The sequence below is a fragment of the Thunnus maccoyii genome, chromosome 9, assembly GCF_910596095.1.
Source record: "Thunnus maccoyii chromosome 9, fThuMac1.1, whole genome shotgun sequence".
Classification (NCBI taxonomy): domain Eukaryota; kingdom Metazoa; phylum Chordata; class Actinopteri; order Scombriformes; family Scombridae; genus Thunnus; species Thunnus maccoyii.
In genome coordinates, this window is record NC_056541.1 from 32604322 (window position 1) to 32617000 (window position 12679).

The 12679-nt window shown below is 37.9% G+C and overlaps 1 protein-coding gene across 1 annotated transcript in view; it reads right to left on the reverse strand.

Annotated features, from left to right (window-relative positions):
* The window catches only part of glipr2 (GLI pathogenesis-related 2), a 35504-nt gene extending 32941 nt beyond the window's left edge, over positions 1–2563 (reverse strand). Inside the window, exons 1-5 of the mRNA XM_042421248.1 lie at positions 2531–2563; positions 2293–2319; positions 1877–2101; positions 1380–1457; positions 826–975 (exon numbers count right to left, since the gene is read on the reverse strand). Of these exons, the coding sequence (XP_042277182.1) occupies positions 826–975; positions 1380–1457; positions 1877–2101; positions 2293–2299 (460 nt within the window). The 5' untranslated portion in view covers positions 2300–2319; positions 2531–2563. The remainder of the gene's footprint in view (positions 1–825; positions 976–1379; positions 1458–1876; positions 2102–2292; positions 2320–2530) is intronic.
* Positions 2564–12679: the final 10116 nt, after the last annotated feature.

Genomic DNA, 12679 nt, shown 5'->3' on the forward strand with positions numbered 1-12679 from the left:
ACTATATTTTTCAACAGAATTTATGGACTTTAGTGCATAAATATAAACAAAATGTAGTGCATAATTTGAGATCTTCTCAAATATTTAGAAACAGAAACACCAATGCCACATTGATGTACAAGCTTTATGTTGCACCTTAGTTCAGTTAAAATCATTCGGAAACAGGACAATTAAGAAACAGAATGTATTTTATTTGATGTTCTTTAAAAAACAAACTTATTTACAGCATGGAATATTTAGTAATGTGGGTCTGATGGTTGCAGGAATGGTCCAGGTCTTCTACAGCAGCGTGCAGATTTTTCTTGGGCTCACTCCAGCTGTCTCATTGGAGGTGTTGTCTGCTCCACCAGCCTCTCTTCCAGCTGTACATTGCACAACCTTTATGCTGGAAAAATTTCAGTGAATACAGGTGAGATGTTACAGCTAAAAGCATGAGAAGCACGGGAAAAATGTGAATATTCTTAAACCTGCACCAGATAAAAATAAAATACAATTAATAAAATAAAACAATATGTCAGCTGACTGAAAAGCGACTGCATGAGAGAAAAGTCACTGTATGCAACCCAGAGGATGAATTTAGATGTATACAAAGCTGGTTAGTTCATACTGGTTAGTATCAGTGAACAGTACAAAAACTTCAAGTGAACCATAACAATAATATAAAAAAGACATCTTTGCATCTCTGCATTTAAAATTGTACTTAATTTGACAAAAGTATTCTTTAAACTATACATTTATTTTATACATTTATAGTTTCCCTTTGGAAACATGCATTTATTCTGCTGTACAGACAGTAAAATATGTAAAACTGTGGTAATATGTTACCTTGTGGGAGGACGTTTTTCTCAAAGTATCCCGGCATGTTCTTGTTACCAGCTGGCCGGTACTGCCCAACCACAAAGACTTTGTTGCCATCAGTGGCCAGGCCCACACCCAGTTCAGTGCTTTCTTTCCACACTACCTGAGTAAAATGACCTGCAGGAAGAAACACAGCAGTGCAGTGTTGTCAGAGTGTGCTGCTGTGATTCTAACTTGCAAACAAAGACTCATTTTCTACTAATTCTGCTTTAAATGCAAAGGCATTTTGGAGTTGTACCTATGTTTTACATCTGCTGGAAAACATGCTATCATAATGTTGTATGGCTACTTTTGTAATTCATAAAATTAAGGTTAATACCATAAACCTTTGATTTTGATCAACCTGTCCCCAACAAATTACTGCAGAGCAACACATTTGTACCTTAACTTTCTTTTTCTCATGTCTTATTCTTAAAGTGATAAATATGAAGTGATACATTTTTACTCATTTACATATTTCAATTACATATTTTAATCTCTATTTATGGTATGAATATGAAACTCATCAGGTGGGTTTTTACCAGTACTGCCACTGTATCCAGGCCTGCTCCAGTTGTAATCCTTGATCTCATTGTACCATGACTCAACAGCTTCTTTTCCTGAAACATGAAAGAGAGAAAAAAAGCATAATAACAAATTATGAACACAAAATGCACATTTGAAGTGGTACTTGGGAGTTTGATTTCTACAGCTTAAACAGAGCTGCCACCATAAGCTACTGGTTATAGCAGAACAAGTTAGGCTGTAGCTGCAAACCCCCCCAGTTTGCTGACATTCGAAGGTGTGTGTTTTATTGCTTAGTAATTCAACTTTTCATTTTTAACAGGAGAATATTTATATTATTCTTGCAAAAGTTAAACAGTCTCACTTTAAAAAGCACTGTGATTTTGAAAGGCTAGCAGGTGAACAAATGAATCAACCAGCAATCAACTTGGAATGAATGTGATTAGGCAGAGGTTTAATAAAAGAATGAATTGATGAAAGGATGCAAAAGAGTCAGGTTGTGTGTATCATCCACCTGTCAGTTTAAGGGGTGCAGAGCTCCACATATTAAAGATGTTCTCTCCGTCCTTCATCTCGCTGTCCTCCGTCTTGCTGTGTTTCATGGAGCCGATTTGAAGCAGGTGATCAGCCCACTTCTGAGCTGCAGCGTTCAGCTCACTATTATAGGTCAACGGCTGCGCACCGTGCTTTGCCCTGTAGGCGTTGTGGGTTTCCAGGAACTCCTGCTTAAAGCTTGCATCTGTAGAAAAAAAGACATTATGAATGGATGAGCTTTTAGTGCTTAGAGGAAATATGCTGTGCAATTACTGAGGCTGGCATATTCAAAGATAGTGGATATAGACAGGATGAATCATGCCATATGATAATACAAATCACCATAATGATGATATATTATTTATGTTCTTAGAGTGTGATAAACAGTGCACTAACCTGCCATTGTGTTTGTGGTGATGAAGGCTGAAATGAAGTAAGAATACAGTTGAGAAGAATCAACAAAAACACAATCCAACAGATTTTTATCTAGTATCAAAAAAGTCAAAAATTCTCAGCCAGGTGCCAAGGCAGAGTCTAGTGGTGAGAAAGGAGTCATTTCATCATGTGGAGGGCCTATCTACCAGCAGTAAACACAAATACCTTCCTGTTACTACAGTAATCTGATAGCACTTACCTGAGTGTTTTCCTGAGGTCTGCAAAGATACAGTTCCTCTAGCTGTCTTGGAGCCTGTATTTATATGCATGAGTTGGACCTCTAACTCCCTCCTCATTTTCATATAGGAGGAGACAGACAGCCAGCCCTTGCCTGTAATTATTTCACCTGGCCACTTATCCTTTTTGAGATAACTCACAGAGTGCACAGTGTTGTTTGCAGGATATTCTCACACTCTACAAATGCGGTTTCATTCTTTTTGTCATATTTGTCTCTCCTATCACAGATTCCCCAGAAACCCCAGAGACATTAGCAAAGAATGTGCATAAAAAATATTGTTCTTAGACAGTGGAAAGGTACTCAAGCAGGTGATAATTAGTAGGTGTATTTCTGGTTTCTTGGTATTTAAGATTTGCTTGTGACTGTCTTAATCCATAGATAATAACCAGGTGTATTGTGTATTGCTCAGTCTCGGTTATCACCCTCTAAGTGACTTTTAACTGATTAATAAGGCAATTACATAGCTGTATACATCTTTTGCCAAAGAAAACACGTAAATAGACGACATAGGAGTGAAGGCATGTTGAGATATTGTAAAAGAGGTTGTGGCTTTAACAAACTGAGGCCTGAATTTAACACAGACAAAAGCACATGACTCTCATTAGCTGGCTATACAAAACCACTCCAAGGCCCTTAATGCATGCTTATGTTTACCACAAATCCAACGAATATTGCACTAATCATTTTACCAGGATGAGTTGCACACCCCACAACTCTACAATGAACTCTCACTCTGAATGTTTAGAGCATCATTGGTGTAGCTTGCTCACAAAATGTAAAGTTGTTATATAATTGCGGTTTTGTGTTACAGGGGAGTTTTGACACCAAGTGAGGAACACTTCCCTTTAATAGAAGTAACACTGCATCAGGAAATGAAGCTTCATCATTCATTTATTTGCAACCTCTGGATTAGCACAATAGGGCTCTGACACAGATCGCTATGGAATATAATAAAATAAAATAAGAAAAGAAAAGAATTCAGAGTTGACCAGCACTACTTACTTCATCTGACAATACACTGCATTGGCAAATCAAATATGCAAGTGCACATTGCTGGGAAATGATGTAGTTATGTTTATATATTTGAGAAGTCTCATTAAGATTGAGATCTCCTTTACAAAAGAGACTGAAAAATAACAGACATACTGTATACACTCACTGAAGACTTTATTAGGAACACCTGTGCTATCTAATGCAATCCAATACAACAGCTCTGCTGTAAATTCTACTTTTATGAAGCTTTGGTCATTGTCAGAAAGGTGATGATTCTACTTTATGTTTATTATTGAGGTATTAAGCTTGCTGTTGTTTTGGATTGCATTAGATTGCACATGCTCCTAATAAAGTGCACAGTGAGTGTATACAACATTACAAAAAGAATTCAGTCACATAAAGCGTCCATTTTACAGACACACAAACACACTAAAAATGAACAAATATTAAAATGATCAACAAATTGAATTTTAAAGTTCCTCAGTGGATCACAGGTCTCTAATTTCAACAACACACAACTGTCTTATCGCTGCGTGGCTGCCATTCCAAGTATTTATACTGAAACTTTGCAAACTTATCTCAGATCACAAGGAAGTCAGTTCTCACACAAGTTTTGGTTGAAACAAAGATTTCCGTTGATCAAGTACGAACATCAAACCTTGAGAATGAAGTACATTTAGTCTTTTTTGGATTTGCAAGGCATTATGTAATTCTATTGTTGACATAGAGGATAAAATGTAACTGCAGTACATCTCTATTTCATATTATCATAAACCCATGTGCAGTGTGTTGGTTTCTTCTTTCTTCTTTGGAGCTTAAAACTCATGGATGTCTTATTGAAACCGGCCACCCTTCATCACATTTCATCATCTCACCAACATGGCCCCACCATCCCCTCGTGGCCCTTTCATGCAGTAGATGTTGATGTTATTCAGGCCGTTCATTGTCTGGGCTTAACCTGACGCACCAGATGGTTTGTTACACAGAACCGTCTGAGAGGTCATCCTTGGAAACTGTTTGGAAAAAGGCAGGCACTTTCAAAAAATACTTGGCAGGTGATTGGACTCTCTATCACTGTCTATCACCATCTTATCTTGTGAGGCAGTTGGATTCCTAAGAATCCTCATAGGACGCTGATTGGTCTGAACCACTGGTGGTGTGTGTGGCATTGCGCAATACTGCTCTCACTGTCAGTAATTTGACATCATGTTTGTGTCTATTAAAGCTCTCTCTGCTTTAAAGTCTACCATTCATAATTCATGCCCTGCAGCCATTACTACAAGTCTGTAAAGCTCTAAATCTTAAATTGACTGTACTTATATAATACTTTTCTGACTTAATTGACAAGGCAGATTACAATTTGTTGTTTGCTGTCATTCATCAAATGGAGCATTAGCTCTCTAATTTACATTTGACATTGAACTTGGTGCAAATTAGCCATTCTGGGTTCACATGCCATTTAATATTCATCAATCCACACACTTTAATTTTCCCACAGAAATGCAAACCACAAAAATGAAACATCCTGTTTGGCCAATGTGTGTGTGTGTTTGTGACTTTCTATCTGATAGGCTCTGTTCTCTGAAGTGAGATGGGATGCCAAAGAGATGTCATCCTGCTAAAATGATAATTTTTTTCCTTGATAAGAGATTATTTGTGGCATGGAGAGAAACATCACTCTAGCTATTGCCCTGATGTACTCGAGGCGGTAACAGCACTGCTCTGCCCGTCGTGGGTGCATCCCATCCTCCAGACCTGAGAGGATGAGTACTTCTTCCACCACTGTGTATCGGGTACAGTCTCCATTCCAAGAGAAACAGCAACTGCCATAACTTTTTTTCACCATAGTTTCCGATCAGCATATGTCGGGATCGTTGACTGTAGATAAATATTTATGTACTTAAAATGAATCTTTATCTACTGTCAATGGTTGAGGTGGCAACTGCTGCCATCATCCACCAGCTGTTGCAAGATGAGAGGACATCTTCCAGAAGGCGAAGACATTTTTTTTTAGTCTTTTTATTATCAAAAACAGAAAATGCATTTCTTAGGTATAGACCACATCAGTACACTCCTTGCATAGTGATCCTTTTGTACAAGTGCATCAAATATCCTGCGTTATATTGTCATTTGCCAAATTTCACAAGCAAATGGCAATACAATACACAGTAACACTGCAAGTATTATTGAAAGCCTGTTGTGCATTAATAGAATGTATCTGTGGTAATTACATTTGTGTACAAACATTAATGAATGTGTTTACCTTTTCCTTTATAAGTCTGTAGTCATAAGTATAGTTAGCTCATTCCACTTATTGGGATATAACAACCAGAGGTTGTGAACACCCTTGTCATATATATATATATATATATATATATATATATATATATAAATGACACTACTTTAAAACATAGACTTCAACATCCCCCAGTGTGGGCAGTGAGATGAGATGACTTATTACATTCACTCCACAGTAGGTCTAAGCCCATGGAAAAAAATAAATACTAATATTATAATACTAAAATTACTCCCAAGCCTCTTGGTTTGCATTTCTTTTCTTTGTAAATGTCTTCTCGTTTTGCATTCTTATGTTGAAGCTGCGCGGTTTTAGCAACAATCCCTGTAAATATACAATACTTTGCCATTAAATGAGCATGTCCACTGTTTTCTAGACCAGAGAACGGTATATTTTATCTTAAATGCAATGTTTCAATCTTTCATTTTTTAACATCTGTGTGGCAATATTAAATGTCTATGTAAGTCTGAGCAGTTTATGAGTAAATGTTTGTATGGGTGGTCGTACGGAACTTAACATTTGTACGGAGCGTCTCCCATGACGAACACAATAGGTGTTGCACGTTGGTTTGGGCTGGCACTTAATATGGTGGACCCTCCACATTAACGTGTAAATGGAGTGGAGGTGGGTCGGGAGAGGGTGTAGGGGCTATTTTGGAAAAGGCCCATCTACTCCGCCTCTTTGCTCATTCGTCGCCAGATTGTTGTTTCAGGCACACTGGTAGTACACGTTTCAGACAAGGTTACAAGGTGTTGGACTTTAATTAATTGCTGTCTCTTATTCTAGTGCTCCTGGATTACAACCCTGCCTACTTGCCTACCTGCTGTCCAACCCATTACCACCTGCCACCACCAGCCAACCCACGCCATTTCCCCCTCATTCATCATCATTCTCCAGCCCTCTGCCCGGGGGCCCCCTCTCTCTAAATGGGAATGTTTGTATCAGCAATGGTAGAAGAACTACCAAAACTTTTCAGTAAGTAAGTTAGTAAAGTAAAACTATTAATACTGCATGGTAAAAATATTGTAAAAGTCCTGCATTCAAATTTTCACTTAAAAGTGAAGAGTGAAAGAGAGGCATTATCCGCACAATGTACTTAAATGTACTTGCATTCAAGGTGGACTTCTTAATTCTAATATAATGTTGGATAGATTGATCAATAATAATGCATCATATATTATTTGTTATATCTGAACATAACTAGTAACATTTATCTGTCAGGTAAATGTGGTGGTACAATTTTTTACTCTGAAGTAGAAGTATACAGTTTATTAAGTGCTTTGGGGGCCTTTTGTAAGTTATATTGGGGTACAATGAGTTAGAATAGTTACATAATTCAGTATTTGTCATATCTAATCATCATAATAAATCTATAGCTGTTTGAGGCCCCTTTAGTTGGGAGCCCCAGACAGTTGAAACCTTGCCTAATGATAAAGGCTGCCCCTGCCTCTGCCCTGGCCAGCTTCTCCACTGCTCCTTACACCTCCATTCCCCACATCCTGGCAATAAAAGCTTTTAATCATCTCCATCTTCCTCTGAGTCTGCATTTGGGTCCACCTTATAAAACCATAACAAACACGACTTAATGAACAAAGTTTGCTGCCTAAATCTACTCAGGCAGGTCATTCCAAAGTCTAGGAGCTTGAACTTAAAAGTCAGACTCAGAGTCATCTTTGTGTCTAGAGAAGCATTTGAGGATGTGAGGGAGTATTGTGTAAGTGTGTTGTGTAACATACAACATTTACAAGATCCCTCAGGGCTGTGAAAGTAGTCAGTAAGATTTTGTCACCAGGGAACTTGTTTCTTCATTCTATTTGCTCAGTTTTGAATTAGCTGTAGAATTTTTTGAGGCCTGGTAGCAGAGAGTTACACTACTCCAGTCAGAGGGTGATGGTTCAAATTTTGAGACTCATTAAAACAGTACAGTGGACAAAACTAATGGGATGTCCATTTGAAAGTGAAGGGGCCTAAAAAGTTTAGTGTGACTTGAACCTTGTGCAAGTACCTTCATGACCAAACACTAAGTGAGAATGAAATTAAATGAATATGGAGGGAACTTGATGATAATGAATACCAATGATTACCAACTAGGCAGCAACAACTTTGTAGTCATTTTATTAATTGCAATTTTTTTGGTAACATGTGATAAAGAACAATATAAACTGAAATGGGCCATTCTTTACCATGTCACCCAGGTTTCTACCTATTTTTGAGGCCCTGTCTTGCAGAATGGACCTTTTTCAAAATTTAGTTCTAGCATCTTAAATATTTCTGTAAATATTATGTTTATATAAAGCATATTCTAACATAAAATGTGTTTCATTCAAGCTATAACCCGACTAACCCCCAGCCTATCTGGTGCTGGATCATGTGACCGTGCTGGGATTAAAACAGAATTCAAAAAGATGAATGTGACCTATTCAGTAACAGGACCAGGTGTCTCTAAATCTTGCAGGCGATATATTTGTTGTTGCTTCACAATCACAGTGATGAATTGTAATAGGTTTGGAATTAACATTTAAAGATGAACCTGAATAGCAGACAAACATCTGGTCTGTAAGATCTGTGTGTTAGCACCTTCTAACTTTGCTTCTAAGACGTTGGTGTTAATTCTGTTTGTCTCGTCTTTCTGTTCTTGATTGTTTGTGTGAGAGTGAATGGAGACTACTGTCGAAATCTCTACTGTGCAGCAGGGACACTGTTGTTGTGGGAGGTCAAGGGCTGATATACATCATGGAATGATAGATGCATTTTTATTGACATCGGGTTATATGATTAACAGGAAAACACAAAATGAAGTTTAAAAGGGTGATCATAGAACCACAGTAAAAACAAGCCCATTTTTTTATTGAACATTTCAAAAGATTTTCAGCAAAGGTTCTATATTCTTCTGTACATAATCAAACTTCATAATCACTATGTTTACAACTGATACAGACTTAAAATCTGTTTCCATCCAGCGGACCACCCACTGTCACCATGTGAGAACAAATGTGTCCAACCAGTCATCACCACCCCCACAGAGAATCCAAAAAATACTTTTGCCTCATTCTGTAAAAAATGTCTTTTCTAGTCGTGTGCCAATTAGGCTTTGTTCAAACTTCCGCAGAGGAAACTGAGACTTGTCACTGAACCCATATGTTTCTAATTTCAGTCCCAACCCTCAAACAAAGAGATATTTCTGTTTGTGAATCCTTGAGTTGAATGACTTGACTAGATTTTGCCAAAGAGGTTGAGCAAAAAAATACTATCTATCAAAAAGGTTTGATCATAGTGTGACCGCAGCAGACCACAAAATATGGTGAAGTCCGTCACATATGGACCCTAGAATCAAACTCATAAATTATGAACAGTATAAAATGAAACCAATATTTTACCAATATTTATCTATATGCAAAATATTGTATATATCAAAATGTGGCAGTACTGTGGATCCACTGCAAATAAATGTACCAGAAGTGTTTTTTTACAAGAGTAACTGCTGAATTGGATAAATTCAATTTTTGCACAGGGCTATCTCTGTGATACAGTAACTGCCTGAGAGGGAGAAATATCTATATGAAACTGGTATAGTCAGGTTCCAGTTGTTTTTCAGTACTCACTGTTGTTTGGACGAGGTTTCTGTCAGTTAACAGATTACATTCCTCCACATTAGTGGAGGACAGACACGTACTCAAGTGGTCCGATCTTTGTGTGCCTTTCACGTAAGTATGAACGTGCAGGGAACCTCTAGTTATGAAAACAGATAGTAATGTCATTGCAGCTGAAATATCAACTTGTCTAATTAAGTGAGAAAGGCAACTATATACCAGGGACACAGTATTCTTTTGCTGTATAATGCGGAAGCAAAACCGGAAGCTAGAAACTTTTTTTGGTGCCAGCCGAGCAATTCTTATTGAGCTGAACGGGCACCATTTTCGGTTCGGTATCCAGCTCTTATAATACATCCATGGTAGTGCCTGGTTTTAAAAGTGAAGCCAATTCGGAAGTGCCTTAAACCTGCATTCTCTCTAATGGCCAGATGTCTGATCGTATGGAAGTCTATGAGAAAATGACCCTGCTTCTCACTTAATTTATTACCCCAGTAAACACTTTGCTAATGAGTTTATGGTTCAATCGCTAGTTTCAAATCTTCTTCAATACATCATGATGTTCATTTTGTAAATTATGGCCACATTTAAAGTAAAATAGAGATAAAGCAGTGTATGCTTTAAGATTTGGCTAACTTTTGGTTGAGAAGTCGCTACCATGGCGAAAATGTTGATTATGTAACGTAACCAATGCATAACCCCAGATTCACAGAGTATAGGCATAGCTGCTGCTGTTTCACAGTGTTTTCAGTTCATGAAGGTTAATTGTAACATTTTGGTCGCCTAAAAAAGTCTTGTTCAGTGTTTGGTTGTGATAAAAGACCCTCTAAGGAGTCGGATGTTCAGTTTTTCCAGTAAGTACATTTTGTTGTAATGGTTTTAGGCCTGTTTTTCAAAAGTGAAAATTGGCATTAGCATTATCACAGTTAACCATAGACTGTAAATGCTCTGTGCTAACCAAGTTAGCAGCTAGCTCTAGGGTCAACTCCACCCTCTCGTCCAAATATGGTCACTTCTGGCTCCAAAAATCAAAGATGGTGATGGTCAAACCCAAGATGGCAACGGTCAAATCGCTAAACTCGAGGCTTCAAAATGGCAGTCCACAAACCAGTGGGTGACGTCATAGTGACTACGTCCATAATTTTTACAGTCTATGCTCCTAACAGACACTTATTTCATCTACACAAACAAGGTGCGAGACATCTCGACAAAGACATCTTACTTAAAACAGAACAATGTGGTTACAGCATATAAAAGCTCATAGATAAGGTCAAGAGTGTATCATGTTCTTTTAAAGGCAAAATTGATCTGTTGAATATACTTCTACACTGGATTAATGATTATCAAAGTATTAATACAATAATATAGTAATCATTTCTAATGTCATTTTTTCCTCCACAGGAGACACACCTGCAGGTAAGTGAACCAGCATAAGAAGTCAGGTGCAAGAAGAGAGAAACGTGTTTATTTTTTTAATCTTATTTCTCTATGAAGTGCAGAGAGTTAAGTGTGATTTTGAGATAAAGCTGCAGAACAATAGTGAAAGCAAACTGATTCTAAAGAGACAGAGTTGTTTTTCTTGGAATGGAGACCCTTCCAAGAAAAACAACTCTGAAGAAAATAAAAGACATATTCCCACATGCAGGGCACAAGACTTGTGATGTTGTAGAGCAAGCTGAACTGTAATTTTATACTGACTGAAATACAAGTGGCCAAAACAAAGCTCAATGTGGCTTAGTAGACTTTCTGTGACAGTAAATGAGAAATTTAGACTAGTTAGTTCATAGCTTTTATGACTTCTTTAGGTGTGGTGCCACTGCTGACCCTGTGCCCCACTATGTACAGTATGGGTGTTGAACTGTGTATTCTATGATTTTACTGTGATGGTAGATGTACTTTGTCAGAGGTGAAACTGCAGACACAGTTATGGTTGTGGTTCATCACCAAGTGCACTCTGTTTGTAGTCACACTCACAGCTGAATGAAGTTCCCTTCTTTAATGTGTAGGGTATAAATACGGGACGAACTTCACTCTCTCCAGCGGAAACAGCAACTGTCATAACTTTTCATCACCATGGTTTCTGATCAGCATCTGTCGGGATCATTGACTGTATAAAAATATTTATATACTACATAATAAATCTTTATCTACAGTCAATGTCGGGAGCAGCAACGGCTGCCATCATCCACCAGCTGTTGCAAGATGAGAGGAGGAGATCTTCCAGACAACCAAGTCATTCTTTTTTTTTTTTTTTAATGTTTTTATCATCAACAATGCCTTTCTTCTTTTTGTACTAACAGTAATGAATGTTTTTCCACTGAAACAATAAATGTATTTACCTTTTCCTTTATAAGTCTGTAGTCATAAGTATAGTTAGCTCATTCTGCTAATTGGGATATAACAACCGGAGGTTGTGAACATCCTTGTCTCTGTCAAACTTTTTTTTTTTTTAAATGTATCAATTTTCCATTGTGAATCAATTAAACAACTTATAGAAGTTCCTGTCCAAACCAATTATGTATACATATAAAAAATGACACCACTTTAAAACATAGGTAGACTTATAACATATAGGTAGACTTCAACACCCCCCCAATGTGGGCAGTGAGGTGGCAGACTTAAGCCCATGAAAAAAAACAATATTATAATACTAAAATTACTCCCAAGCCTCTTTGCTTGCATTTCTTTTCTTTGCAAACGTCTTCTCGGTTTGCATTCTTATGTTTATAAGCTGCTTGGTTTTAGCAACAATCCCTGGAAATATAAAATACTTTGCACTACAGTCACCTTCACACCTGCCCTTGATCATGTTCGTTTGCCCTGCCCTGCTTCCAGTGTCTTTTTCCCAACCTGCCGTTGTGTCTTGCCACCTGTTCCTTGTTGTCTGATTAGTTATCTTATCAGTTTGTATTTAAGTACAGTTTGATCTGTTCTGCTTAGTCTGCTTTGTTCCTGTGTCTCAACTTCTGTTGACTTTTTCAATAAATATTCTGCGTTTGATCCCATCTGCCTGCTGTCTTTTGCATTTGGGTCCACCTGCTCCGCTCTCCTTGTGACAGTGGGTCGGGTGGCTGGTTAGATAGATAAATAGATAGATGCCAAAAAGTGGACCTAACTGCAGGAAATACACCAGTGTCATGATGTTGGGGCGTTGCACCAGGGGTGGGGGGCGGGGGACTAGTTCAGCAGCACTGTTGTGTCTACATCTCTGGTTCTCACTGACTGTATTTA